We start from the raw sequence: 26,427 nt of genomic DNA on the forward strand, positions 1-26,427 counted from the left end.
TAACCGATCCTCCAGATTGGTAAATAAGCAATATTGTTTTAAAGGGTGGAAAATAGACTTGCCAAGTATGTATATGTAGGCGTGGTGCGTGGGGGCCGTAATAAAGCTGCGTAAAAGCGTTACATCGAAAGCCACATCAATTCTGCAAGTTTGCTTCCCGACATCTCGGTTGGCATATTGAATGCCAACTCGCTCGAGGTCTCTGGGGCCAATTCAATGTTGGGTTGTTCACTTGGCCTGGCAATCTGGCGTACGGCTGATACACCGCAAGACTGGTGGTAATGAAGCTGTGTACGTCGTCGCCCTCACTCATTCATGTTTGGGGGCAGTATCACGTAAACGTGCATATACTTTCCTTTGTTGCTTTCGGCCTTGGACATCGTACAAAGCTTCCCCTGCATCGCTGTAGTGGCGAGAGAGGCTGGTGAGAGTGCGCAGCTGCAACATATGGCTTTGATTGTGCTCTTCGGCGTCCTTATGGGAAAGCAAGAAGGGTCTTGAGTGGGAATCCAGCAAAGCCAATAGTGCCAACAGTAATTGAGCAAGCACTGCCACAGTCACTGGTGATTGCCACTAGGGCCGGGATGAAAATAGAAACAGCCCAACTGGAACAGCTGGGGGAGGCTGTGTCTGATTGGTCTTATCCCTCGCGCACCCCGCTGCCCACCTTTCTTTGCCTGCAACCCGTATACTGCACGCAGCACGTAGTACTCCGTTCTGCACGTAGGTGTCTATTGCCTTGCGCATTAGGCATGTGGTCGTTGCCGAATGGAGGGCGTCATTTGGCGGGAAGTGTGTCCCAACTCAGAATACGATGCTGCACAAGACGGAAAAGAATGCACGCCAGGCCCTGCACACCCAACGTCACAACCTTTGGAAATGTTTTAGCGACACACGGGTGGCGAAGCCAGCACAAACCCGTCCGTCCACAGCCGCAACTTACTGTTGGTATTGGCTCGTCTAAATCCCAGTCTCCGCAATGCGGCAATGGAGGTGGTTACCTCACCACTCACCTTACTATTTCTGTTCAGTTCGGCAAGGATTTCCTCCCACAATGGATCAGATCTGACGATATCCCGGGAACAAGGCAGCCCAGCCAGCCCTCTGGCAAGAGGAAACAACGCATGCAGCTACAGCACACAAAGCAGTAGTCAGCAAGGTTACCTCTCTTGATTCAGAAGCCGGAGAACGAGAGTCGCTGCATGTAACAGCCTTCTCTGGCCATATCACACAGCACAGCCCTGGGGCCCTATTTGGGGCCGTGTGATCCTGGTTCCTTTTTATGTATGTATGTGTAGGTATGCAAAGTTGGTCCTACCTTACCGACTAAGGTTATGGGATCGGATCTGATGTTTGCCTCTTTGGTAGTCAGTGCCGCGCCTTATGTGTCCCCTCGTGCCTCATATGTAGTTTAAAGTGTCACTCGTTCCCATCGTTCGACCTCTTCCTATTGCCTTTTTCCCTTTTTTGATGCCACTACCATCCCGCGAAACCTGAACCGACATATATCCAGGGCCCCAGCAACTCCTCCCATCCGATGTCATCGGGGTTATAGCGAGCCATGGCTCTCCCACCACCACCACCACCAACTGCCCCCTCAGCTTTCCGCGACATGTTCCTCCGCCTGCCCCCGGCGGCCGCCGTCTTTCTGCTCTCGACCTTGCTGGGGGGTAGTGGCAGTTTAGCGAACGCGCACGCCCTGTCGCTGCCGCGACAGACCAAGACGATCGACTACCACGAGCTGAACGTCGTCAGCCTGTGGCCGCCGCTGCCCACGGCGGCCCCTGCCCTCGTCTCGCCCCACGAGCTCTTCCGCCGACAGGCCGTGGACAACACGATATGCGGCTACCTGGGCGGCGACTCGGCGCTGCCGGCGACGTGCTCGGCCGGGTCGCACTGCGTGCTGGACGAGGCGAACAAGGTGATGGGCTGCTGCCCCAACAGCGGCAGCTGCACGACCGGCGTCTTCACCGGCTGCGTGGACCGAAACAGCGGGGCCCAGACCGAGGCGAACCCCTACGTCTACACCTGCACGGGCTCCAACGTGTGCTACAAGAACTCGTTCGCCGGCGGCTTCTTCCAGTACGGTTGTGGGTCGGCGTCCAGCCTGGCCACCTCGGTGCAGACGGCCGCCAGCGGGCAGCCCAGCATTCCCCTGGTGGCGACCTCGATCTCGCTCACGCACACGCCGGGCTCATTGACGCAGTCCTCCACATCTAGGCCATCTTCTGCTACTGCTACTGCAGCATCCTCCTCTTCCTCACCAGCTTCTAGCTCCCCAACGAGCTCGGCTTCGGCGACTTCAACTAGTCACACCCCAGCTGGCACGGCCAACTCTCCGCCAGCTGCTCCTCCCGCGACAGGCGCGACAGGGTCAGGGCCCAACCACACTGGCGCTATAGTTGGCGGAGTCATTGGGGGTTTGGCCTTTCTAGCGATATTGGCGGCGCTCCTGCTCTGCCTACTGCGACGGCGACGGCGGCGCAACCAGCGACTGGGTCCGGGCCCGGATCCTGCCCCGGCACCCATGGGCGAATACAACAAGTAAGTCATCCAAAAAGTCATAGCGAATCTGCGACAAAACCCGTTTTGCTTCTCCTGTTTCAAACGGGTTGAGCCTTCTGTGTCGCCAAGCAAGCCACGTAGGCGTGGCTTGAACCCAATTCGCTCTTAAACCCGTAATAAACTTGCTAACGATTGCTCTCTCCCATAACAGTCCTGTACGATCTCATGGCGCCGCGTTCGCGCCTCTACCCACCTGGCAAGAGGAGGAAGAGCCGCAAACTACGCCCCCAACAACCACGCCCAGCCATACCACCAGTGGGAACACCCGGCCACTGCTGGAATGGGCAACGTACATCGCGACGCGCCGTTGCCACCACTTCCCGTCTCGGCCATCTCGGGACCTTCGCCGAGCTCGCCTACCGATCGGCATGGTGCTGGCGACCGAGGAAGCAATTGGCCTCTGCCCTACGGCGCGGCGCACGTAGCGGGCAGCGAGCGAGAGCGAGGTCATACGCCGATCGCGAACGAGTACATCAACAACAGCAGCAGCAGCAGCTACTATAACGGCGGCGGCGGCGGCGGCGGCGGCGGCGGGCACGGCAACGGCGCCGCCGTCGTCACGCCCCTGACGCCCTACCACTCCAACAACCCGCATTCGTTCAACAGCAACACCTTCCAGCCCGGCCACGGGCTGAACAACAACAGCGCCGGGTCGGACGAGTTCCACCACAACGTCTCGACGATGCGGCACGTGCAGGACGAGGACACGACGCCGCTCACGGCGGGCGCGGTGCACACGTACCCCGACGGCAGCGGCGGCGGCAGCAGCCACCTTCCGACGAACATACAGCCGCCGCCGCCGCACCAGCACGGGGCGCAGAACAACCCGTACCAGTACCAGCCGCCGCCGGGGTCCACGGCCTCGATGGGCTCCACGAGCTCGTACACGCCCTCGCGGCGGGGCGGGAACGGCGACCGGCCGCTTTGGCAGCAGACGAGGAGGCAGAACCGGAATCTGATGTGGTTGTAATATACTGAAACCGACACTGGGGGGACCACATGCAATAGTGAAGAAGAGAAAGAAGACGTTCTCCTGCCTCCCGTTCGAACGTATATATGTATATTTTTACATGGGCGACTTACTACGCGTTTTGGGGGTTGGGTTTACACATACAAGGAGTTACGGGCGACCACGGGAAACGTGTTTACTGGATTCTATGATTTATTCACTAATGAGCTCTCGGCGCATTTTTCATCCGGCGATGGATGAGCAGCAGTTGTGTGTGCAGCTGATTTATTTAGACTTTGCATGGTGTTGCAGGTGTTGGACAGGGGACGATCTGGGGGACATTGGGGACACTGCATACTTCGGTAAAAGCATCACCAATCCTTGTATATAGTGTTTTCCAGACGAAAATACGTTCAAATCTGACTACACAATGCCAATACTTGAGCGTCTTGAACGTTTTACTGCCGACTATGTGCATATGGTATGTAAACAATTATGAAATGGGAATCAACGCCAGGTGGTAGCCACCATCAACAAAAAGCCATTCAGGAATGCGCCAAACTATAATGCCTGCCCAACTGAATTAACCACATCGCATCTTAATTCTATCTACATCTCAAACACATAGAAGCAGTCATTATATGTCTGAATGGGCCCTTTCTCTTGACCGGGCAGGTGTAGCCTAGCGGTAGAATTCTTATGTGTATTATACTTAAAGGTAAGAGGGTTCAACTCCCTCTACGGTCACTTCTTCGAGTCCGTCAATGGTTCTTCTTCTCTCTTATTTTTGCACAGGCCCCATATGTATTTCCCGCCTCTAACGCCGTCGCTAAGTTTCTGTATCTAATCTATCACACTCGTTCTTCTCGTTTACTCATGCCATCTCTGTGCAAATCAAACGTCCAAAGCAACAATTCCCGCGGGCCGCCGAGCGGAGCCGCTACGAGTCTTCATTCCCCATAAACGGCCGATGATAGAAACGTACGTTTTCGTAGTCGACCCCCTCTTTTCATCTTCTTCTTCCAGACAACCCCCCTCAGAAATCGTATCGCAGATAAAACATGAGATTGTCCAGCTTGGGAATGTACGAGCACGTCGACATGAAGACGCGGTGCGGCCAGACGAAGCGCCGCGCCTCGGCGAGCTCGGCGGGCCGCGCGCAGTCGCGCAGCCGGAGGCGCGGGTGCAGCTGCTCGAGCTCGCGGGGGTCGTCGAAGCCCCACGCGAAGGTGGAGCCCGTGGCGCGCGTGATGCTGAGCAGGCCCCCGAAGAACTTCATGGCCGAGCCCACGCCGTCGCAGATGAGCTGGTGCGGCATCTCCTTGGTCGCGGGGTTCGAGTTCGGGTTCGAGGAGGAGGCCCCGCCTCCGGAGCCCGGCGACGACGAAAAGTGCTCCGCCAGCCGCCGCACCAGCCGCTTGCCCGTCGCCTCGTCGAAGTACGGCGTCAGCCCCTCCATGATGATGAGCGTCGGCCGGTCCGTCGGGATCTGGCGCAGCCACTCGTCCTTCGTCACGTCCGCCGCCGTGAGCGTGTAGTCGCCGTGCTCGGGCGGGGGCACCAGCCGCTTCCGCAGCTTGACGACGTCGGGCAGGTCATAGTCGAGCCACCGCACGTTGCGTTGGGGTTTCTTCCCGTTTCCGTTGTCGGCCCACTTCAGACGGTGGCAGCGCGTGTCAAGGCCGCAGGCCAGGTGGACGACGGTAGCCTCGCGGTGCTCGTCCAGAAACGCCGTCGCCCACTCGTCGAACTGCCGCGCCCGCACCAGGCACATGTCGCGCGAGCCCATGCCGAACGGGCTCTCGGCGCGGAACTTGGACAGGTCCGCATCGAGACGCTGCAGTATGTCCACGGCGTGCTTGTCGCCGAGGATAGGCTCCTGGCGGGCGGCGTCCTCGGCCCGCGCCATGAGGGGCACCAACAGGGTCTCCTGGGGCCCGGTGAGAGAAACCTTGATTTTGGCGGTTGACCCGGGCGGCGTGACCGCGGCCTTCGTCGCGGTGGTAGTGGTAGTAGTGGACGTCCTCCTCGCGGTGGCGGGCAATGATGGAGACAGCTGCGACGGTGTCGATGGGCGACAAGACGAGACGGCGACGCTGTTGGAGCTTCTCGCAAGCGAGGGCATGTTCCTGCGCACCCTCATGGTCTGTATTGTCTATTGGCCGGGGGATGGCTGGACGAGTTGAGTTTGGGGCTATGTGCGGGATGTTACCGTAATAAACTCTAGGTTAGAACAGGACGGTGATGGCAGTGGGTATAAAGTGGCGAATTGTCTGTTGAGAAATGATCGACTATGTGGAGCTGAACCTGCAAGTCATTTGTCCGCTGCCGAGCCAAGCATTCTGGGCCTGCAGGGGTTCTCCAGTTCTCCAGTGGACCTCATGCACCTAAGCTGGGGCCATCATGTACTGTAACTTTCAGTTGTATTTAAAGAAGCGACAGGCACCGAGCATCATGTACTGCGCTGGTTGCTCTAATTTATCATGCCCGCAGTTGGTAAGTAGGGGAGGCGGATGTTGGGTTTTCTGCGATGGTGCAGTATGTATGCCTTGGAAAATGGAGGAGAGAGGCAACCTGCCCGCCGTCATGATCGCAGCCAGAAAAGAAGCTGCCAAAAGTGCGTTGCAATCGACTCGGTCGATTCGAGGCAGGGCAGACGATGGAATGATTGATTTCTCAAGGACGCTCTCGAGAGGGATCGCCGATCGGAAACCAATGTTCGGGGCGCGCGGTACGTAAAGGGCGTACCGGACCGTGCCGCCCCTTTTTCCAACATGTGTGCAGCAATGTCAGCCGGAACGTACATGGGCAGATCATATCAGATCGCCGACCCAGCCATCAGGCGGTGGCCGGAGATAGTCGAAAATCTTGCGGGACGCGCGGGCGGCCGAGGCCGGCTTTGGTGGACATGCCAGACTCCGCTCGGATGTCGTACCATCAAGTTGATTTTGAGACTGATCTTCAGCGACACGGCCCTCTCTGCTAAGAACCGCGGTTTATTATTTCTTGGAAGCTCCTTGTGGTTTCTGTTCCCCTCTGCTACATCTTGATCACCAGCGTTTACCTCTTTGAAACCCTCTTGAAAACGACGACGCTTCTTTTTGAGAGCCATGAGCGTAACCAGCACCGAATTGCAGGCACCCGCGCCCCTTACCGTGCCACGGAAGGAATCGAAGGTTGAGAAAACACAACTGAAGCTATTCTCTCAATGGCTCTTCGACAACCAAGCCAGTATGTCATGCTCCTTGTGCCCCCCAGACAGGCGTTGCCCCCTTTTCCCACTTGCTGATAGCGTGATTTTTCTTACTTTGCACTAGGCCTTTCGTTCAAGATCCTCGTGCCGTTCCTACTCGCACACGTCTACGTGCCTGCGGCGCAGCCCTATACGTCCAGGTTCTTCAGCCTGTCGTATTATAACCCGCGCACAGACGAGTATGGCGCCGGTCCCGGTGACCTTTGTCTCGTGGCCACGTGCATCGTGCTCTGCATCGGCATCCGCGCCGCTATAATGCAGCACGTCCTCGAGCCGCTGGCGCGGTACCTGGGCGTAACCAAGGACAAGGACGTCACCCGTTTCGCGGAGCAGAGCTGGATGCTGGTCTACTACAGCGCCGTCTGGCCGTCCGGGGTGTACCTGTACTACCAGTCGCCGTACTTTCTGAACCTCGGCGGGCTGTGGGCGGGCTGGCCGCACAAGGAGATCGACGGGCTCATGAAGGTGTACATAACGGTGCAGTGGGCTTACTGGATGCAGCAACTCATCGTGGTCAACATCGAAGCCCGCCGGAAGGACTACTTCGAGATGATGTTCCACCATGTTGTCACCATCACCCTGATCATTGCGTCCTATGCGTACCACCTGACCCGCGTCGGCCATTTGATATTGGTGCTGATGGACGTCGTGGATTTGATCTTGCCGGTACGTTTACGATCTGCATCATTTGGCACTCACCTAGCCCTATTGCCATCCCAATCTTCATTCACTGACAATCCGTTTTATTAGCTGGCCAAATGTTTCAAGTACCTCGGCTGTACGACCGTCTGCAACGCCCTCTTCGGCTTCTTCCTGTGCACATGGGCATTGACGCGGCACGTGCTGTACCTGATGGTGTGTTGGAGCTTCTTCTACGATCTGCCACGAGTCGTCACGGTGCCATGTTACAAGGGCACCGCCGACGAGCTCCGGGGTCCGTTTCTAGCCCCCGAGGATCGGTCGTATCTGCTCGAGCCCTTCTATGACCCGGCGGGTACGGTTTGCCTCACCAACGGGATTCTGACGAGCTTCTTCACCTTCCTGATGGGCCTGGAGCTCGTCATCTGCGCGTGGTCTTTCCTGATTCTCCGGGTGATCGCCCGCATGCTGAAGGGCCGCGCCGTCGAGGATGTCCGTAGCGACGACGAGACCGAGGTGGGGGAACGAGAGAAGCAGTGTGGTAAAGCGGTGGGGCTTAAGAGGGCGGGGCGGGTTGGCGCCGTATCGACGGGTGCGACTCCGCGCGGGCGCCGGAACACGTAGGAAAAGTCGAATTGCCGATCCGGATTAGACTTGAGAACCATATCGAGCAAAGGGCGACCTTGGAGCTGTAATGTAGTAATTGTAACGATGGTTGTTCTGGGCGCAGTTTAGGCCTTGATTGGCGCTTGAACGTCATTTTCTTGCAAAGATGGGACTACCCCTTGCCGCGGTATCCCTTTTCGAAGACCCCAGGCCTGGCTTGGTATGGTAATAAGAGGAAGACGTCTTCATAAAAGATATGAAGCACAGAACTCGTACCAAGCTACCTCTAGGTCGGACGGCGATCGGATACCAACCCGGCTTCCCCAAGACGGTCACCTTCGCGAGCGCCTTCCCCGAAGAGGTTGGCGACGATAAGGTTGGCGATGTAATCAGACCCTTTGAAGGATGAGATAATGTCTGTGTGGCCGGTGACTAGATCAGGCCGTTGTGCAGTACATACGCTCTGGCCCCTCGGTTTTATGCAGCTGCAATGTACTGCCATCGGTCTTGGCTGTTGTATGTGCTATATGAACAATGAATTGCCCCTAATGACATGACATCTCGCCCCTGACACTATAAACACAGCTAAGGGGCCCAGGCACCGCTACTGTGGCGCTTGGTTCTAACTGGCTCGTTTGTTGCTTTCAAGATCACATCCTCATTGGGTCCCACATGGGCTCATGTACTAACATTGGATCCAAGGGAACGGTTTTCTATCAAACGAGTCACGCATTGCCAACCAACAGATCATCCACTACTTTGCATGTTCCGGAACGAACACTTCATGTTCTCGCCAGTTTCACGATCGAGTTGCCCTGGTCGTTTTACCAGCCCGTCCCTCCAAAGGCAGGTAGTCGGAGTACACAAGGGTCGCACTCGTTAGTTTCGACATGGCAACCCCGACCTCACACCCGACCCAGTTCTACGCACTTGGGACCGAAGGCACATACATCTACAAAAACGGTGACCATTGGTCTTGGTATATTCCAACCTTTCTTAGGCCTCTCTGTTGAATGAATACGGTACAGCTGCTAATTCCATGTGCTGAATGAAGTAATAATCTTCCACACCAGCCGCTCCAGGACAAAGTGAACAACTCAACCATCAAGACATTCCTATGGGCTGCATTTGGACCAACACGGGAAAACCATTTCATATCATATGAAGAAAAGAAGGGCGGAACATATAGTAAGTGTGCTATTCATGGCACAACCGCCAACTAGGTGTATGTTGATGCTGACTATTCTCAAAGTCATCCATGGAAAAGATCTCCCTGAACTGTTCCTGAAATATGCCTATAACAAAAAGGAAAATATATCTCTTCTGAGCGCAGGGGCGCGATGTTGGTTCGGACCTGATGGCAGTTTCCTGATATCGGATGGATATATCATACGTTGGTCAAAATTGCCCGAGAGCCTTGAGGAAGCTGTCCAGTCGCTGCTGTCACCTAAAGGCTGGATTTCAGGGCCACCCAGTATCATGGCATGGAACACAGACGGTGCCTATTGTGTCGTATCCAATTCTGGCACAACATGGAAATGCCATATTCCGCGGCAGTGTCACTCTCTGACAAAAGCATGGGAAGCGCAAGAAATGAGCCAAATGCTATCTGAAAATAAGGTCCAAGTAAGTGAGGCTGCAAACCAGAAGAAGTGCATGGCTGGAGCCCAGACAGCTAACGCGAGTTCAAGGCCGTTTCGTTCAACGTATCCGACTCGAATTACTACGTTTTCGCAACTTCAAAACACACATACGGCTACAACGTGCCCGAAGACCCTGAAGTTATCTGCGACGCTCTCGATGCATCGGCTCCAAAATCCGTTCGCAGGGCGCGTGCAAAAGAGCGTGCCGAGGCGAAGCTGCGCCGTGAACTCCGCGAAATCGCAATCCTCAAGGCAGATCTCGAAGAGGAAAAGTGGCAAGCCAAGCTGGCGCAGCACTACTACATGTGGAGGTCGGAAGTAGAAAGCTCCATGTCGCCCACGGCACCGCCACTGATCACGTTTCCGCAGCTGCCCGACGAAGTCTGCATATGCGAGGAGCTAACGTGCAAGTTTGAGAAGGAGAAGGACGGCGGGCTCACCGGGTGCGAGCACGACCTCGAGGAAGTCCTCCGGGCCTCGGGCAAATACAGCTGTGACTGGCTGCGCAAGGAGCGGTTGCGGTGGCATCCGGACCAGTTCTCTCGAAAGTGCGACCCTAAGAACTGCGAGCTACTGACCAAGCAGGCCACGGCGATGTGGACACAATTCGAGTCGTTGATTACGAACGCGGGTTCCGCGGTAAGAACTAAATCGAGATATCTGCTACTGTGACATATATCTAATTCGGGGAGTAGGGAAAACGAAAAAGACGAACTCTCTGATGTCAAGAAGCGCCCAACTTGGAGTGTAAGACGCGAGAGCCAAGTCCGATAGAAAGTTCTCATTGAGCCCAGTTGTCTGCATGGTGGTCCGCAAGAGAAGTAGATGAATTTAGAGGGAAAGATTGGCGAAGGACAACTCGGCAGCCATTAACACGAATGGATGGGCACAGTGACGGCAGTAATAGGTAGTCTCCACAATAACATGCCATGTTCGGGGTCGTCAGCTGGGTTAATAAATAACCTGGGTTAATACAACCTCCCCCGTATACTACACCCCGAAAATACGACAAAGGTGAAAGAGAAGGCCTAAAGGGCGATTAGTAGAATGGACATTCCGCTGCCATCAGTAACAGGGCAGAACGCAGCCCCAATCTCCATCCTCCTCATCAACCCAAACTCCTCTTCCCACATCACCAACAGCTGCCTGGAGAGCATCGCCAGTAAAATCCCCGCAGGGGTCACGGTCCACGGCTTCACGGCGCCGCGGCCAGCCCCGAGCGCCATCGAGGGCCGCGTCGACGGCATCCTCTCGTCGGCCGAGTGCCTGCGCGCCATCGTGCCGATCCAAGACCGCTTCGACGCGTTCCTCGTCTGCTGCTTCAGCCACCACCCCCTCGTCGACGCGCTGCGCGAGGAGGTCGCGCGGCAGCCGGTGCTGGGCATCATGGAGGCGGCGCTCTACGCGTCGCGCATGTGCGGCAGCAGGCTCGGCATCGTCACGACGAGCGAGCGCTCCGCCGTCAACCACGAGCTGTCGATCGCCGGGTACGGCTTCGGGCACTACTCCGCCGGGTGCGAGGCGTCCAACATCTCCGTCCTCGGCCTGGAGAGCCAGCCGGAGGAGGTGGTGCGCGCAGGGGTGGTGGGTGCGGCAAAGAGGCTGGTCGAAGAGCGCGGGGCGGACGCTGTGTGTCTGGGGTGCGCGGGGATGACGGGCGTTAGGGAGGCCTGTGAAGAGGCGCTGGGAACGGCCGAGAGGCAGGTCATGGTAGTGGACGGCGTGGCCGTGGGCGTGCAATTCCTGACAGCGTTGGTGAGGGAGGGTCTCGGGACGGCCAAGGGAGGGGCATATCGGCCGGCGAAGGCGGGGCGTGAAGCTCGGAAACAAGACTGGTACTAGTAGACCAAAGAAGTCTCGCGTGAGACTTTGGAGATCAGCCTCTACCACTCTAGCATGGCTGCCATCGGGAGAGCCGGGCTGGATGAGGGTGACATTGGTAGACAGCTCCCAGCGTTTCATGTGCTTTGCTTCTTTCGAGAAGGAGACGAGCTGAGCTGCCTTCTTAGCGGGTCGGCCCCTTTCTATTGCGGCGATTGCGGCAACGTCATTGAGAAACAATCGCTCAATGGGTGTAAGCAGGTCTTTCCAGGAGACTTCAAGTTTCTTTTTTCAACTTGAGTGTGTCAATTTCTCCAAAACCACGGGTGAACAACGTGTACTGCACAGGCTCAGCATTGGCGGTTTGTGACTGCGACATGAGGCGGTCTACGCCTGGGAAGTCGGGAAGTCGTCAGGTGGCTGATGGCTCGGCGTCAGGCCGAGTAACGAGCCGTCACGTCTTCGTACTAATGAACTGAATTCCGGTTTATATAAATCTCTTGAGTGAAAAATCCCAGACTCACTATATACACCGGCCCAAGCCTTCGCTGGACGGGACATAGCTGGCAATGGATGAGACCCAAAATCAAGATATTGCGAAGATGCACGCTGTATTCGGTCTCATTGGACGGGCCTCTACTTCGAAAAGCAGTGCCTAGAATATTGCGGCTTAGCAGACTGAGTAAGTTGATTATGGTATTAAGTCCGCAACTCCAAAACATTATGAGAAAGCCGGCTGCCTTCGGTTTAACTGGCTGAACTTGATCACCCAGGAGTCCTCTGGTATGCAGGTCAGATCTCAGACTGGTACAAAGCCATCCATGTGTCACTACTGCTGCCGAAGGGCGCTTCGGGGGTTGGCACTGAAAGGTACCCATACAGTAAATGTAAGGATTGCTACCTGATGACAGTGACCTTTCAGACATGAGCCAACCCTTGTCTACGTCAAAGTCCAGTCCTTCGGCACCGCCCCTGATCGCCTTAAGTAACGGCTCGGCACGAGGAACACAAGGCCAAATTGCAATTGGCAGTGAGCTTTTTGATTATGGACTAGAAGCACAGTCTTGGATCGAGATGGTCAACGCATTTCGAAGTTTGCACGGCGCGAATCGGGAATGAAGGGTTGAACAAGCCCCGCTTCGCTGGCCAAAAACCCAGGAGGCCCTCGGCGTCGTCGATTTGGCTGGATGAGATGATTGAAGATTACGGCTTAGCACACTCTGTCCGACCCCGTGGGCCGCGAATGTCGTTGTTCGAATTCCACATGTGCAACTGAAATACTCTCATTTAGGCGCAATAGGAGCAGGCGAACTGTGGTACCGTTCATCACGTACGTGTTTTTCCTAATCAGAGAAGCCTAGTATAATTATATGAATCAATGACGCCCTGGGCAGGAAAATGTACCCAGGCTGACATCCCATAGGGGCATCTGACACGTATGATCAAAACAGGAGACAGCTCTCCTGAGATTGCCATAAACTAACAACCCCAAGATGCACTTCGCCAAGGCCTACGCCAGCACAGCTTTATCGAGCTTCATACTCACTTCGGCCACCCCAGTCCACGATAAATATCAAGCGGACGTGGCTTGCCATACTTCAAACAACTCACCGTTTTTCGAAGACGTGGCGGACGTTGTCAACCAGCTCTACAATCAAGGAGGCGACTGCCCCAACGGTATAAACCGTGAGTATCCCTAGGAACTATTCGACTCAATCAATGGAGACATGATAGCTCCGGTCCACTGTGCTTCGATATGTAGCTCTCTCTATGTTGCATACCAATTCGCTGACAAGGAGGTTCGGCCCCTTTCTGGGGGTACTGCAGAGTGTTACACGCTGGCGAAGAACAGCACGGCAGCTATCCAACTCTGTGGGGGAAAGACTTCAAACCAGCGATCTGACTTGCGACCAAGTCGCCGACTACGCGAACCAGGTCAAGCAGATGTGCCAGTCGCAAGGCTTGACTGAAGGCACCGCGAAGGTCGGCGACGGCAGCAAGTGGGTGGTGGTGGGCCACTCCTAAAGATGCACTGATAGTGGTTACATGTTACACGGGGGAAGTGCATGAATTATGAATGGTTAGATGGATATTGCAAAAGAAGCACGTGCCACGTCCCCAAACAGCCAATAAGACAGAGGTGGATCCCTCTCCTTCTTCTGGCCAAACCGATATTGCGCTCTTCCCAACTTCATATGTTTCCCTCGTCTTCTTTCTTGCAAGTTTCTCTTCGTGAATATTCAACTCGATTATCCACATTGCACTGCACTAAACACGCTGATGCACCAAGCCCACATAATTGAGTAGGCAGCACCGCGTCAATCCGATTGCACTCGTCCAACGCGCCTGTTGGGTTGAATAATCCGCCAATTATTCAATTGAGAAGAACAGGAGGGAGAGTCGAGATTGCATCTCCAACTCTATCTTAGAAGCCAAGGCCTCCCCCCGCCGCCGCCAGCATGTCGGCCATGGATGTGACTAATGATCCCGACGATTCAACCGTCTCGGTCGAAAGTCCCAAGGAGCGCCACTCGTTGACGCTCGACCAACGACGCGCCCTCCGTCGCTGGGCGCATTCGCAAACAACCCGCCCCAGTCACAAGGCCTGCATCGAGTGGTTCTACAGCCAATTCGGCCAAAACATCTCGCAATCCACCATCTCCCACTCCCTCTCCCCCAAGTATGCCCGCCTAGACAACGACAGCCAGTTCAGCGGGTCGCGCTTGCGCTTCGGCAATTGGCCCGATGTCGAGAAGCTGGTGCTGCTCTGGCACGGCCAGGTCGTCGGGTCGGGGCGCAACCCCTCCAATGAGGAACTGGCTGAGAAGGCCAAGTCCATCTTCTCTCAGTTGCCGCGCTACAAGGACGAGAACCCGCCCGAGTTCTCCCCGGGCTGGATCCATCGCTTCAAGAAGCGCTACGGCCTCCTGATACGACGACAGCGCCGCCATGGCAGTGCACCCAACCCTGCCGACGACATACCTTATCTCGTTGACGCCGTCCCGCGCTTCATGACCATCAACCAAGAGACCAGCCCCGCCGCCATCCGCGACGCCGTCATGAGGGTCGTGGGCGTAGAGGCCTCCCTCGCCACTTGCGCCCGGGTTCGCGACGAGATTGTCCGTCGCATTGAGAACCCGGCCGCCGCGCATCCCGCCATGACTGCACCGGAAGTGGACGGCTTCACCGACGAAGACCCCGAGGTCGTCCTTCAGAATGCACTGCGAGCCCTGCAGCAGGAAGAGGCGGACGCCGAAGCCGAAGCTGCTGCGGTCCGCGAGGAGCGCGAGCGCCAGGAGTCGGGTCTGCCTTCCATCGCTGGCTTGTCCACGCCAGGTCATGTCCCACCCCCGCAGCCAGGCCCTCCCAGGTCTGGTGCCCGCTTCACTCCCCAGGCGCCCGACGAGTTGACGCTGACACCGATTACGAGTGGTGGACCCATATCGCAGAGTGACCGTCCGCTACGATGCCCCTTCTGCGTGAACCATCGCATGCTCCGCACCATTAAGGAGGCTGTTGAGCACATGAGTACCCATGTTGTCGTCTAGTATGCATATGTGATTCACATAAAACCAGGAATTTTGACCAAAGATGTCAAACAGCATGATAATATGTGTTGAAGGTCGGGGAAAGGCGTTCAGAGCTTGCTATTTTCAGCAGCAGTGTCTAATTTTGTACATGGATTGCTTTGCATTGTTGTCCGGCGTGGCGTAAGGCTTGCAGGAGTTGCTGCATATCTGCGAAATCTGCTCTTTCATGTCGATGGGTGTCGACTTCTTACTTACAGGCGAGCCACGAGCTGTCACTGGGGGCTTATGTGCGCGGAGAATAACATGAAGATGGTAGTATTGGCTTTGCCTACTAAGGTAGCACATGTAGAATGTTTCAATCGATGTCATTCGAGGCTGACAATCCTTGTACCCTGAGATTCAGCAATCGGTGCTTTCGAGGCGTCGGCAGGATGTCATCAAGTTGTTCAAACAACACCACAATTAAGCAAGTCAATGCAGAAATCCCAAGCGGCGAAAGTTAGTCCCTGTTCCAACTAGATGAGTGGGTTAATTGCACATGATCTCCCAATAGCAAGAAGAATGACACGACAATCGAAGTAGAATGTTCTTAATAATATGGATTTATAAATTATTTCCCATTTCCCAACCCCTTTCCACTCCCAATACCTAAGCTTCCTCTCGTATATCTCATTGCAATGCGTGACCGATCATGGAACGCAACCCCTCCTCGCTCTCCTCCTTCGCTGTAAACCCTTCCCTCCTTTGATAACATAGAATCCACCGTTGTCGTCGTCGTCGTCGCCGTTGCTCTTTGAGGCCCGTAGCACTAGTAGGATATGACACCGCTGCCTGCCCCCATCGTTTTTTGTCGAAATGGCCAATGGCCTTCGTAGTTGAAAAGTCCCCCCAACTAAGGCGGCCAGCCAGGCCCGGGCCCAACAACAAAGCTTGTAGAACTGAAGATCCACGAGGAGGATGGGTGATAATTCCAACGAACCCCGCCTGCCACCATGCCCGAGTCGTAACCGTATAGGGGAGAAAGGTGAATATGAGCGCAGTAGAGGGAGCGCTCCTCATAGCATGGCCCCTTTCATAGAATATGATAATGGTGAATGTCCCATGCATCTCCTCCAATATAAGAGAAAGAGAAAGAGAAAGGGGTGAAAGGCGTGACTCTTCACCCCTTTCTCCTCCCTCCCTGAGTGGGCGCATACCACAAACCGAGCGTACGCATAGGTAATAATGAAGGACTTTCCGTGTGGAGGATAGTATTGTATTGTTGCTGAGGTGGATGGGCAAAAAGACCAAACAATAAGAACTCGGTCAGAAGAAGTACGTTTCCTTCGGTAATGGAGACCCTAAAGGGATAAGAACGCCCATATATATCTCTGTACAAGCAACAATGCTCAAGCAAGTGAGGACTGGCAGGCTGACTTGGGAAAGTCGAATTTATGTAGTATGTGCGAAGAATATAAAGAATTGGTAAAAGGGATATTGAGTGCGTCCTTTGGCTCAAGCGATTAAAGGCGATGGACGGTCATCAAAGGACTTGTCACCGCAGAGGCATAAATAGATGTCAGACACACGGAACAGCTTGGATAAAAAGGGGGTATATTAAGAAGCGAAGAACAAAAAGAACTGCAGAACTCTCTCTTCTGAAACAATCCATCTCAATCATCATGCTCAACAAAAATTACGAGCTTTTCGTTATGGTCCAATGCGTAATTCAGGTCGTTATCGCTCATCAGGTTTAACTTATCCCCGCTCGCTTCGTCGCGGTAGAAGAGTTGTAGTCCTCCTACAGGCTTGGTTCGTTCTGCTATCTTCTCATACAGTTGCTGGAAGTTGGTGTCGGATGGTACGCGGATCAGAAAAGTATCGCCATTGTAAAACAGCTTGACTTTGAAAGCCGATACGGGTTGGCTTATACCGGGGGACATCGAAGCTTGCGACGGCTGTGATACCGAGGAAGCCTGGCGAGTCATCTCTGGCTGTTGGCGCGGAGCAGCCGAGAGACCGCCGTAGCCGTTTCCGTTTAGGTTGTTCCTTGATGATTGCCTCGATGCGCCTCTTGGCGAATCAGTTGATGAATGACCGGATCCTCCTGACAACCTGTATTCATCATCGTTTGGCATATCGATCTCGTAGTCGCCTTCTCTAGGCGCGAAGAATTGTTTCACCAGGTTGCACCTGGAGATGTACTCCGGCTGACCCAACAAATTCTTCACATACGCATCCAGGTTGTGCAGCCGTCCCTCGGTGATCTGATCGGTCACGTAGTTAACGGGACCAGGCATGTAAGGTAGCGTGCGCTTCTGGGTATTGGTATTTCCGGCCTCAGCAGGGAATTCGGTTAACAGAGCGATCTGGAAATCATAGAAGTCCTCGTAGTAGCGAGACAGCTCCCACTGGCGTCCGTCTTCCAGTTGCGTCTCGATGACGAACCAGTATTTCTCCTCTGCGAAGCAATACCTTGGAATACGCGCGGAGATGGGCGCAAGTAATTGCGAGCCCGCACTCTGGAAACTTTGTTGTGTGCTTTGCTGCTGCTGCGGCGACTGTGGCGAATAATTCCCGGGATTGCCCTGCTGGCTGGTGCGGTTTCCTGATGGTTGCTGAATGCTCATGCGCCCCATGGCTTGCTCCATACCGTCTGGGCCATCGCCGCCCGAGAATTTGCCTAGAGTGATGCTGCTATTCTTATAGTCGGCTGCCATCTTCTTCCACTCTTCAACCCGCGGCACACCTGCCCGCTTTACAGCATCTTGGGCATTGGCAATTGGGGCGTCGGAGCCCATGTCTCGAATTTCGATGAAAGAAACGGGAATCAGACCAGGCCCACCGAGCCTGCCAATTGGCTTGGCCACGAACCATTCGGGGTTCGATTGCGCAATGACTATCACAGCCTCGCCGGCCTTGGCTTCTAGTTCATCCGAGCGTTCGGCCACGAAATCGTACATAACGATACCGTAAACCATAGCGCCAGTCTTCATACCCTGCTTAGAGCTTCGTTGACTTGCGGCGGGTGTTGGTGGCAAAGAGGAGGCGTTCGTCTCGGAGTAGCCTGAATCATGGTCCGGGTTCTTTCCGGTCGACAGACGGCCAGGCTCTGATTGCCCGCTGTCTCTCTCGGTTCGTCCTAAGGCTTGGAAGAATGCCACTGGCACAAGGCCACGTGCGTCTGGCAAGGCGGGATTGCATGCTTCGTACCAGTCCGAATCGTTCTCACGGCCAATGACGTGGAAGAAATCGCCACGTGAGAAGCTAAGTTCCTGGTTTGAATTGGCGGTATAGTCGTAGAGAGCTCGAATGACCTATGAACAACATTTATTAGCCTTGCATTCGGGGCGTGGAGAAGCAATACTGAATCTCCTGCGGTACTCACCTTTTTCGGCGGCACAATAGCCACAGCCGATTTCGGGGCAATGCCGATCTGGGGGGTTCTTGTCCTTATCGCCCTTGATAGATCTTCTAAGGGCCTGGATCATGCGATATAAGTTAGCAATAGCACGATCTGAAGTGAGCGAATCGCGTGTGCGGTTGGCAGTAGGTGTGGCCATAGTGAAGTGTAACATGAGCAATTCCAATAGACAACAATAATCGCAGATGGCTCTTCTTGCGAAAAAGCGTCGCAATTCGAAGAGGCAGAATAGCAGCGGATGAAGAGGGGAAGGTGAGATGGAGGGGGAGGGGACAGGCAGGCGCTGGGTTTAATGGCGTACCTTCATCGTGGCACAATGTGTCTCTCGAGACTTGTGGCACCAAGAATACTGTATAGGTGACTGTCGTGAGGAAGGATGCCTGCTGAACAGGAGCGCAGCACAAACGGCGTTCGGTCGATGGCGATCGAAAGGCGGCCGCTATGCAAAGCTCAGTCCAACAACAAATATGCTGGTACAAGACTGGGCGAGTGACCGTCAAGGAGGCGCACTAAAGGGTACAGAGAATCCGAGATGCGCGGCGCGGTATAGCAGTGCCGAATCTGAATCAGTGCGACAACACGGGTGGCGGGCAAAGCGAACGAGCTTGCAGACGGGTATGTAATTTTCCAAGCTCGCGCGGCGCAGAGACGAAGATATGCAGCGAAGCGAACTGGACTTCTGGGCGGGTAGGCGCGTGGAAGGATTCGAATTCGGCGGGGTTCGAAAGATGTCTTTGATGTTTCGATATATACTCGTCTGGATGTGCGTGTCTTGCTTGCTGAAGACGATTATGTCCGATGATGGTGCGAGAAGAAAAAAAGGACCCGAGACCTTGTGATATTTCCTCTTCGGGTTTGCTCTTTGTCTTGGGAGGACGTGTTTTCGTGACGCCTCTTTCACTCGTGGCTTTCCCTCGCTGCCTGTACCTTGAATTGTAGAGTGCGGCGCGCGTGCTTCCCTAGTCGACCTCTTGAGGATGGATGACGCTTGACACACGAGACGAGTCGTGGCAAATCCCCAACAAGTGATGTAATCCCGAGTCGCGTTTGTAGTCGTAGTCCTGGCGTCGTCGTCTTGTCGTCGTCTTCGTTGCTGTCGTCGATGGCACCTCTTGACTGTCCAGTTGGGGAAGAAGAGAAAACCAAAGGAGGGAGGGAGAGATGTCAAGGAAGGGGCGAGCGACCGTTGACGATGGGGCAAGGGTTGATTAGAGTGTGCTGGATAAATTGACTCGACTTGAGTGAGCGAACGAGGTGGGCGGGACTGGGCGCGCGGATGGATCTGATCGAATGGAGGGGAGTTGGGTTAAGAACAAAAATGCAGGAGGGGGAGGTGGGAGGGATCGGGGGGCACACGGCCCAATCAACTACTTCACCAGACTAGGCCGAAGGTAGGGGGGATGGGATCATCAATGGATGGTGAATGGATCAAAAATCGCATGGAACATGGAGCCGGGACTTTGCCCAAAAGCACTGACTTCTCTTGGATTTTATTAGTTCGTGGGCCGCTGGCCGTAGCAGTAGGCCTTGTAGATGTAGCCTAGTAGTACCGGGGGCTGGCTGGGTTGGATTGGCTTCTGCGCTTGCGCCCGGCTTGACTTGACTAATGGTGGTGGTGGTGGTATCGTGGTATCAATACATTCATCGATGCTGGCAGGGTGGGATGGGCATCTTCCACTCTCTTTGCGACAAGCTCGGTGTAGGCAATAATAAACAGTTGATGATTCTTTGTATACCCGTGGATTTATTACAGTAGACTTGACATGTTCCCTTCTCCATTCTTCCTTTTTTTGAAGTCACAACATGCAACGGCCAGCACACACAAGATAATAATTGACAAATGTCTTGGTCCTTTTTGTTAGGTGGAATGAGCTGGAGTTCCCAGACTTTCCCTGCATGCATGTATAATTGCTTCGTAGATTCAATTTTTTTCCCCGACCGGCCCCCTTTAGGCAGGAAATACAAAAGTGGGATTCTTCCATGTTGAAATAATCACCTGCTGGGGGGGAACATTGCAGCCAAAGCCCAAGCGTTCATCCATGTTAGCCCGATGATTGGTGAAGGACGGAGCGCAATAGAGCAATCGATGGATGCCCTTCAGGTCAGGTCCGAATCAATCAATTCCCATCAATCAGTTGACATGTTCGTATTGGCTGCTGCTGCTAACCTCAAGCCTCAGCCCAAATGCTTCCGTGTACCCAAGGTCTGTTTACTATTTACTGTCTGCATGTGAAGCATTGCAGTCGCGGCAATCTCGTTGACGGGCCTATATCATACATGCGAGATCGAGATATTGGACTCAGCTGGATGTAGTTCCCGATTTGAAAAAGAAGAAGTACATGCAGCCCTGACACCTCCAGATGTACCTACTGTACATAGCATTGCCACTGCCTGCAAGCTGCTGCTGCTCCTGCTGCTGCTGCTGCTGTTGCCGTATGTTCCTGCGTTGGAGGACCCAGAGTTAAGGGACGGCTCTCTAGCATGGGGGGTGTGCAAGTACCTAGAATGCTCCCCACGGCACCTGCCCAGTACCTGTCCACCTGTTGGGTGGTGCTTTCTTTCGCTATTTCTTTAGCTTTTGCGCTAAAAAACGATCGGGACGCATGAGTTTGAACCTTCCTCCCGCATAATGCCACGGATAGGGAAGGGACAAAGAAGTATGCTCATATTCTTGTAATGCGGCAACTTGCTTTTATTTGCCTACAGAATTTGGAATTGATGCTAAATGTTCTACGCAGCGCGAGAGGGGATTCGATACGGCCAGCTATGTAATTGCCGAATCGTCCACGTCCACACCACCCCCCAAATCAATAACCATCACAGGAGGTTCAAGCGAGAGAACATCGGTCCCGTGCCCTTCCATCAATCCCACTATGGAGATGTCCGTCCGTGGCGGGCTGGTCGAGAGTCCAAGCAACCGTGTATCCCCCATCGACATTAGAACGGCCAGAGACGGGACTGCGCCCGCCGAGCGGTTGTTGTTACTCAACTTCGTCGTCGCCGCCGTCGTCTCCTCTTGCCCTTGGGCAACCACTTCCTGCAGGCCTCCTCCCTCTCCAAAAGGGTGTTTTACCGAGCTCGTTCATGCGGTTGTCTGAAGTGGCAACAAGCCATTCTTAGGCATTGAAGCAAACAAGGCTTGGTGAAGCTCTTCGTCCGATGTTTTGAGGTCACTGCGTAATATGTATCCACCACGCCCGGCTCAGGGGGCGAGAGCTAGGCTGCTAGGTGAGGGTTCTACTGGTGAGGGGAAGGGAATGCCATGGAAATAGATACACATTCCGAACACCACCAACCTACACAGCCCAGAAGGCAGAGGGTCGCCCGGCACCGCCTTGATTGATGGATGCATCTTGTTGACAACTCACAGCGTTTCTGGGCACGAACTCATGGACGGTAGAGGCCTCTCGACCAGAATCTCGACCTCTCTCCAGCAAGGCCCAACAGCCTAACGGGATTGAAGCGCTCGCCCGTTGAGGCCCCGGTGTCACCCCTGCATTCGCATGGCAACCTCGCTGTGCGCTTCCGGCTTTTCGGAGACGATGGACCCCATCGATATCCATACTTCTCCATCCTAGGTAATTGCTCCCAAAATGACAATTTCAACCCCCGAGCCAGCCCCCAAGCATCCATGTTTCAGAAGTACCAATGACATCTGGCCATTATCTTCGTCTTGTTCGTTCTCAATAGACTTTCGTTGGCAGCAGCTCTTCAACGTCAGTCGGTTCCTTTCGCTTGGAAGAAGTCAACCGATGTAAGATGTAGTTAGTGCACGAACTCCCATCACGCCGGGTCTTATTCCCTGACTCCATGTGATGGGAATCCATCCATCCATGGTCAAGATACACATCTTCATGGCTGTCTCTAACCACCAGAAGATCTGTTTCTCCATCGCGATTTGTCCATGACTAAACTACTATGTTTGATCCACAGTACAGTCTAGTGATGAAACGACATTCTTTCAACAGCCGGCCTAAAAAGTCATTTTGCCATGGCATTCCGCTGATCCTTTCCCTTCTGCACCTGATGTGCCAGGGGCATGCTGAAGAACTAGAAACATGGCTTCTAAAATGGCCGTTTATCCACCAGGTCTTTCCGGGTCTGGAACGGAACAGGCGTTTGGCGTATCTTCAACTCTCTCTTGCGCTTTTGCTACATCCACAGATGGCCGGCACGGCACGCGCCTTATCGATTGCCATCCATTGAAACCGCCCATCGGCGGTGGACCAATGACACCACAAACGAGAACACGACTTATATACTTACTTACTGATCACTTATCTCCGAATCGACGATATTGTCCAAAGTTAATCCCACATCGGTTTGGCAGGCCAGCCCAACCAGCAACGAATGAACCAAGAAAAGAAGAAAATAAGGAGCGATACGCACCCGCCCGCAGGCAGTAAGTAAATTAGCCAGACCCCATCGCCAGGGACGCGCGACCCGGTAAAGGCTGCCGCACCCTTCCGGCTTTCGTCAGCCAGTTTGCTAGGCTGTTTTATGTGCTTCTTTCTCATCAAACTTATCTTGTTTTTACAACGGATGAAAAAGCCGGGTCCGTGAAGCGTTCGTTGCATGGTGTTCGAACTCCAAACAACCGAGCCCAAGCATTGCATATACTGAAGCGCCCGCATGTACCCCTCTGGGAGGAGGAGTGTAGTCATCTTCTTTTCTTGTTTCTGAAATACAGACCACGCCCCGGCCAATTGCAGAATCGTTTCAATAGATAATTATCATCCCCAGGCTTCTATCCAGGCTAGGCGCTGAGCTTTCTCAACACGGGGTTAGACCTGTCAACTCCGCCCCTCATGAGAGTGATGCATCACAAGTGATTCGTGCACCGCGCCATCACCTTGCTTCTCGCAGGGCGGTAGCACGTCGTCTAATCCTTGATCCCTCCGTATGTCATATTGGGCATAATAATCCATATGTACCGTACAGATGTTGGGGGCCGACCCATTACATGACCGACTGGGTCCGGAATCCCATCCCATCTGTCTGACTGCCGCTCTGCCCGCCAATCGCCCCCTTTTGCATACCAACTGACGGAAGTTGCTTCTTTCCGGTCCGGGTATATATATGTCACCCCACCATCCCACCATGACATGCCATAACCTCGTGGCATGAAGAACAAGGTATTCTTCCTTTCACCCCTCGCTGGTCAAGACGGGCATGAATTGGAGCTCTCGGGATGACGTACTGTACCAATCGTCAGGCCGCAACACGGCCGGCATAACGAATAGCTGGGGGAAGAAACAAAGGGCAAGACGGGATTGCCCGGCAAGAATTCTTCCCAAATGAAGGCATCCCCCCTCTGTCCTTCTCCCCTCATGTCGTGGGAGCCAGGCAGCCCCTTACAACCACCATGCCCCCGGCTCACCGGCCAAAACATACTGGATACTGCGTACTCCCCGCAGCGTGTCGTTGAATATGTGATGTGTATCATGGAACTTGCACCCGCAGCCCACCACACCTTGTCGAGTCTTTGCTGCTGTAGTTCATGCGCTGCCCCCCCATTCTCCATCCGGCACGACTTGTTTCCGGGGTCAGCCCGCCAAGCCCAGCATCTTGAAACGGGATAGCAACTCCGCCGACTCTGAAACGGCATCATTCAGGAGGGCGTGCATATGGGAGTGGTATCGTGCAGATCGTTCACGCAAATTGTAAGTGTATACACGCTAAATATAAATCTGTATATTCAAGCAGCCACATATTTTTGGCACATGAAGCTGGGAAAAGGCCGATCCGACCCACCCCCGCAAAAGAAGCAACGTCAATTCTTTGGTTTTGTTGGGCAAACACATGATGTTAGGTTCCGATACGGTGGTGATGAGTTTTCTTTTTTACTCTCGCCCTCACTCCTGCAACCTCGAGTTGCTTGGTAAGTGGGCTCACTGACTCGCCGTCGCCCATGCCCCTCGAAGGGGCTGGTATAAGCGAATTGTCCTCCCTGGCGAGACCCTTGTCTTCGTTTCCCCTCCAAGGCAGGAGGACCCTGAGAAAACGAAGCCGAAAACTCTCTTCCCGTTCCTGTGCCTCTCGTATACTGCGACCTATATTGGCTCCCCCAGGTTATAACACAATTCCAGTGTTGACGTATGTAACCTGGGATGCTGCTACGATGACTGGCAGCATGTCATCTTTACCCCGACATCCAATTTGAGGTAATATGTTGCTCCCAACGGTGTAATATGTTCTATCTGGCCTGCATAGAAGCTTGCGGCTGAGAAGGCCCAAACAGTTGTCCCTGAATAATGTTGTGTATCCCTTGCTTCAGTCGCTTATGCATCTCTGTTATGTACCGTGAGAGCCGACGGACTGGACCAAGAAAACACACCTTATTCCAGGGGAGAAACGTCGGGCGCGTCAAAGCCCAGGTAAAATGTTGCCGGAAGATCCGAGTTGAGCATCGATCGATATACGACGAAGGGGTACTCTCAAACAACCACTCGCCAGCCAATTAACTAGTGATTGGAGACCAATTTCAATGAACCTCTATCGGGATTCTTTCATGACCATCGCCCGCCTAAATTGTCTCGTATATGTTGGATAGAGATTAGATACGTTTCTATGAGTAATTGGGTAATGAATGTAACCAGTCTGTCGTTGCTCAAGTGACAGATCTGCCACGTCTAGTCTGGCAGCAATCGTTCATTATCTGACCTGATGAATTCAACACCACCTCATTCCAGAGTGTGTGCGGGAGAGTATGCCACAAGGTGTCCAAAGGCGACATCGTCGTTATCCTTCATATCGCTAGGATGGCGACTCTATGGGATTTGGGCCGAATAGCATAGGTTCGTCCATCAAACGCTGATCACTTCATTGTATCTTTGATACCATGGTCGAGAAAGAACGAAACGTGATTTCCCATTCTTACTTTCTGATCCTGACAGTACTAACCGAAGGGCCATTGTATTGTCCAATGTTCCTGGCACAACAGCAGGTTTTAACAACATCCCTTGGGCAGTACTGCTCCAACGGGCCAGTAATAGACGCAATGAGCAGTATCAGTATACCGGCGGAAGTATATAAAATGTAGACAGTCTCGCCTGCTTCTCACCTTATCCCCTCCACTCCATCGCAGCCCAGCCCCATGATCTAGATGAAGTAGCATAGGGGTACCAAGAACTTACGACAGGAGACAGCTAACTAGCGACGCGATATCTACTCGTCTGGCTGACTGATCTTAACAGGCCGCTGTCGGTCTCAAACATCTTATATCATTCCGCTAATCAACGAGGGACGCCTACGAGCATGTGGGCAGTCTCCTTGAGAGTCGCCTTCTCCCACGACGAGCTAGCGAGACGAGGAAAGAGGGCCGGCGCTGGAGCATGAATATATATACGACAGCGAAAGAATAAGTCGATATGGCGTCCCCAGAGTGAGGCCTCAAGCAAATCCAAGCGTCGTGCGCGACGGTTGCTCGAGCGGCTGCTTCCTGCTTGCTGCAGAGACCCCAACCAATACAACGCCCATATCGATGGCTCCTCCCTTGTAATGTGGGATGAAGTGAGTGGAAACCCGCAGATACTCTGCCTAACCTTGTAGGCGGGAGTGATTGCCACACTACTGTATAAATGCAAAGTAGTCGGCCCTGTCTTGTCCTGTCCTGTCGGTTGTCAGCCCAGTCCATGTGGCGAAATAGACACAACAAACAAGTGCGCTTCATGATGACATGAAGCTGATCTATGGTTCCCAGTGCAGAGTACTGAGAACATGGATTGTACACTGTTAATATAGCTGGGCATCCGCAAATATCACCTCAACCTGTGAGATAAATCTTCTTGTCCTGATTGTATCTAAGTACAAAACAATTTAGGCATTTGCAATCGCTTATATAGCACAAACGTAAAAACCCACCGCGCACAATGAAACAACGACAATTTTATTATCATATCAAACTACTATATATAAAAATCAACCGATCTTGCCGTGTGCTGGTCCGTCCAGTCACCAGAGCGCCATGAACGCCAGTAATGCATCTGCTAAGCCATGCTCGTTTTGGGGTATCAACA

At 53.9% G+C, this 26,427-nt stretch overlaps 9 protein-coding genes across 9 annotated transcripts; 7 read left to right on the forward strand and 2 right to left on the reverse strand.

The window, feature by feature from the left end:
- Positions 1 to 1,561: 1,561 nt before the first annotated feature.
- PG998_003155 (uncharacterized protein) lies at positions 1,562 to 2,548 on the forward strand (the record flags this gene model as incomplete). Its single annotated transcript, XM_066869973.1, has 1 exon — positions 1,562 to 2,548. The coding sequence occupies one exon, from the start codon at positions 1,562 to 1,564 to the stop codon at positions 2,546 to 2,548; it is 987 nt and encodes a 328-aa protein (XP_066733723.1).
- A 297-nt stretch (positions 2,549 to 2,845) lies between these two features.
- Positions 2,846 to 3,535, forward strand: PG998_003156 (uncharacterized protein; the record flags this gene model as incomplete). Its single annotated transcript, XM_066869974.1, has 1 exon — positions 2,846 to 3,535. One exon carries the CDS (start codon positions 2,846 to 2,848, stop codon positions 3,533 to 3,535), a length of 690 nt encoding a protein of 229 aa, XP_066733724.1.
- A 1,015-nt stretch (positions 3,536 to 4,550) lies between these two features.
- PG998_003157 (Leucine carboxyl methyltransferase) lies at positions 4,551 to 5,657 on the reverse strand (the record flags this gene model as incomplete). Its single annotated transcript, XM_066869975.1, has 1 exon — positions 4,551 to 5,657. One exon carries the CDS (start codon positions 5,655 to 5,657, stop codon positions 4,551 to 4,553), a length of 1,107 nt encoding a protein of 368 aa, XP_066733725.1.
- A 967-nt stretch (positions 5,658 to 6,624) lies between these two features.
- On the forward strand, positions 6,625 to 8,030 carry PG998_003158 (TLC domain-containing protein; the record flags this gene model as incomplete). The annotated part of the gene is made up of 3 exons (XM_066869976.1): positions 6,625 to 6,745; positions 6,832 to 7,433; positions 7,518 to 8,030. The coding sequence occupies 3 exons, from the start codon at positions 6,625 to 6,627 to the stop codon at positions 8,028 to 8,030; spliced, it is 1,236 nt and encodes a 411-aa protein (XP_066733726.1).
- A 1,575-nt stretch (positions 8,031 to 9,605) lies between these two features.
- Positions 9,606 to 10,327, forward strand: PG998_003159 (uncharacterized protein; the record flags this gene model as incomplete). Its single annotated transcript, XM_066869977.1, has 2 exons — positions 9,606 to 9,638; positions 9,704 to 10,327. The coding sequence occupies 2 exons, from the start codon at positions 9,606 to 9,608 to the stop codon at positions 10,325 to 10,327; spliced, it is 657 nt and encodes a 218-aa protein (XP_066733727.1).
- Positions 10,328 to 10,702: 375 nt separating this feature from the next.
- Positions 10,703 to 11,497, forward strand: PG998_003160 (uncharacterized protein; the record flags this gene model as incomplete). Its single annotated transcript, XM_066869978.1, has 1 exon — positions 10,703 to 11,497. The coding sequence occupies one exon, from the start codon at positions 10,703 to 10,705 to the stop codon at positions 11,495 to 11,497; it is 795 nt and encodes a 264-aa protein (XP_066733728.1).
- Positions 11,498 to 12,969: 1,472 nt separating this feature from the next.
- On the forward strand, positions 12,970 to 13,501 carry PG998_003161 (uncharacterized protein; the record flags this gene model as incomplete). Its single annotated transcript, XM_066869979.1, has 2 exons — positions 12,970 to 13,162; positions 13,392 to 13,501. The coding sequence occupies 2 exons, from the start codon at positions 12,970 to 12,972 to the stop codon at positions 13,499 to 13,501; spliced, it is 303 nt and encodes a 100-aa protein (XP_066733729.1).
- A 434-nt stretch (positions 13,502 to 13,935) lies between these two features.
- Positions 13,936 to 15,024, forward strand: PG998_003162 (centromere binding protein Cbh2; the record flags this gene model as incomplete). Its single annotated transcript, XM_066869980.1, has 1 exon — positions 13,936 to 15,024. One exon carries the CDS (start codon positions 13,936 to 13,938, stop codon positions 15,022 to 15,024), a length of 1,089 nt encoding a protein of 362 aa, XP_066733730.1.
- Positions 15,025 to 16,658: 1,634 nt separating this feature from the next.
- PG998_003163 (SH3 domain-containing protein) lies at positions 16,659 to 18,548 on the reverse strand (the record flags this gene model as incomplete). Its single annotated transcript, XM_066869981.1, has 2 exons — positions 16,659 to 18,292; positions 18,374 to 18,548. 2 exons carry the CDS (start codon positions 18,546 to 18,548, stop codon positions 16,659 to 16,661), a joined length of 1,809 nt encoding a protein of 602 aa, XP_066733731.1.
- Positions 18,549 to 26,427: the final 7,879 nt, after the last annotated feature.

Source organism: Apiospora kogelbergensis, assembly GCF_038363985.1.
Source record: "Apiospora kogelbergensis strain CBS 113332 chromosome Unknown utg000002l_segment0_segment0, whole genome shotgun sequence".
In the NCBI taxonomy this organism is placed as follows: domain Eukaryota; kingdom Fungi; phylum Ascomycota; class Sordariomycetes; order Amphisphaeriales; family Apiosporaceae; genus Apiospora; species Apiospora kogelbergensis.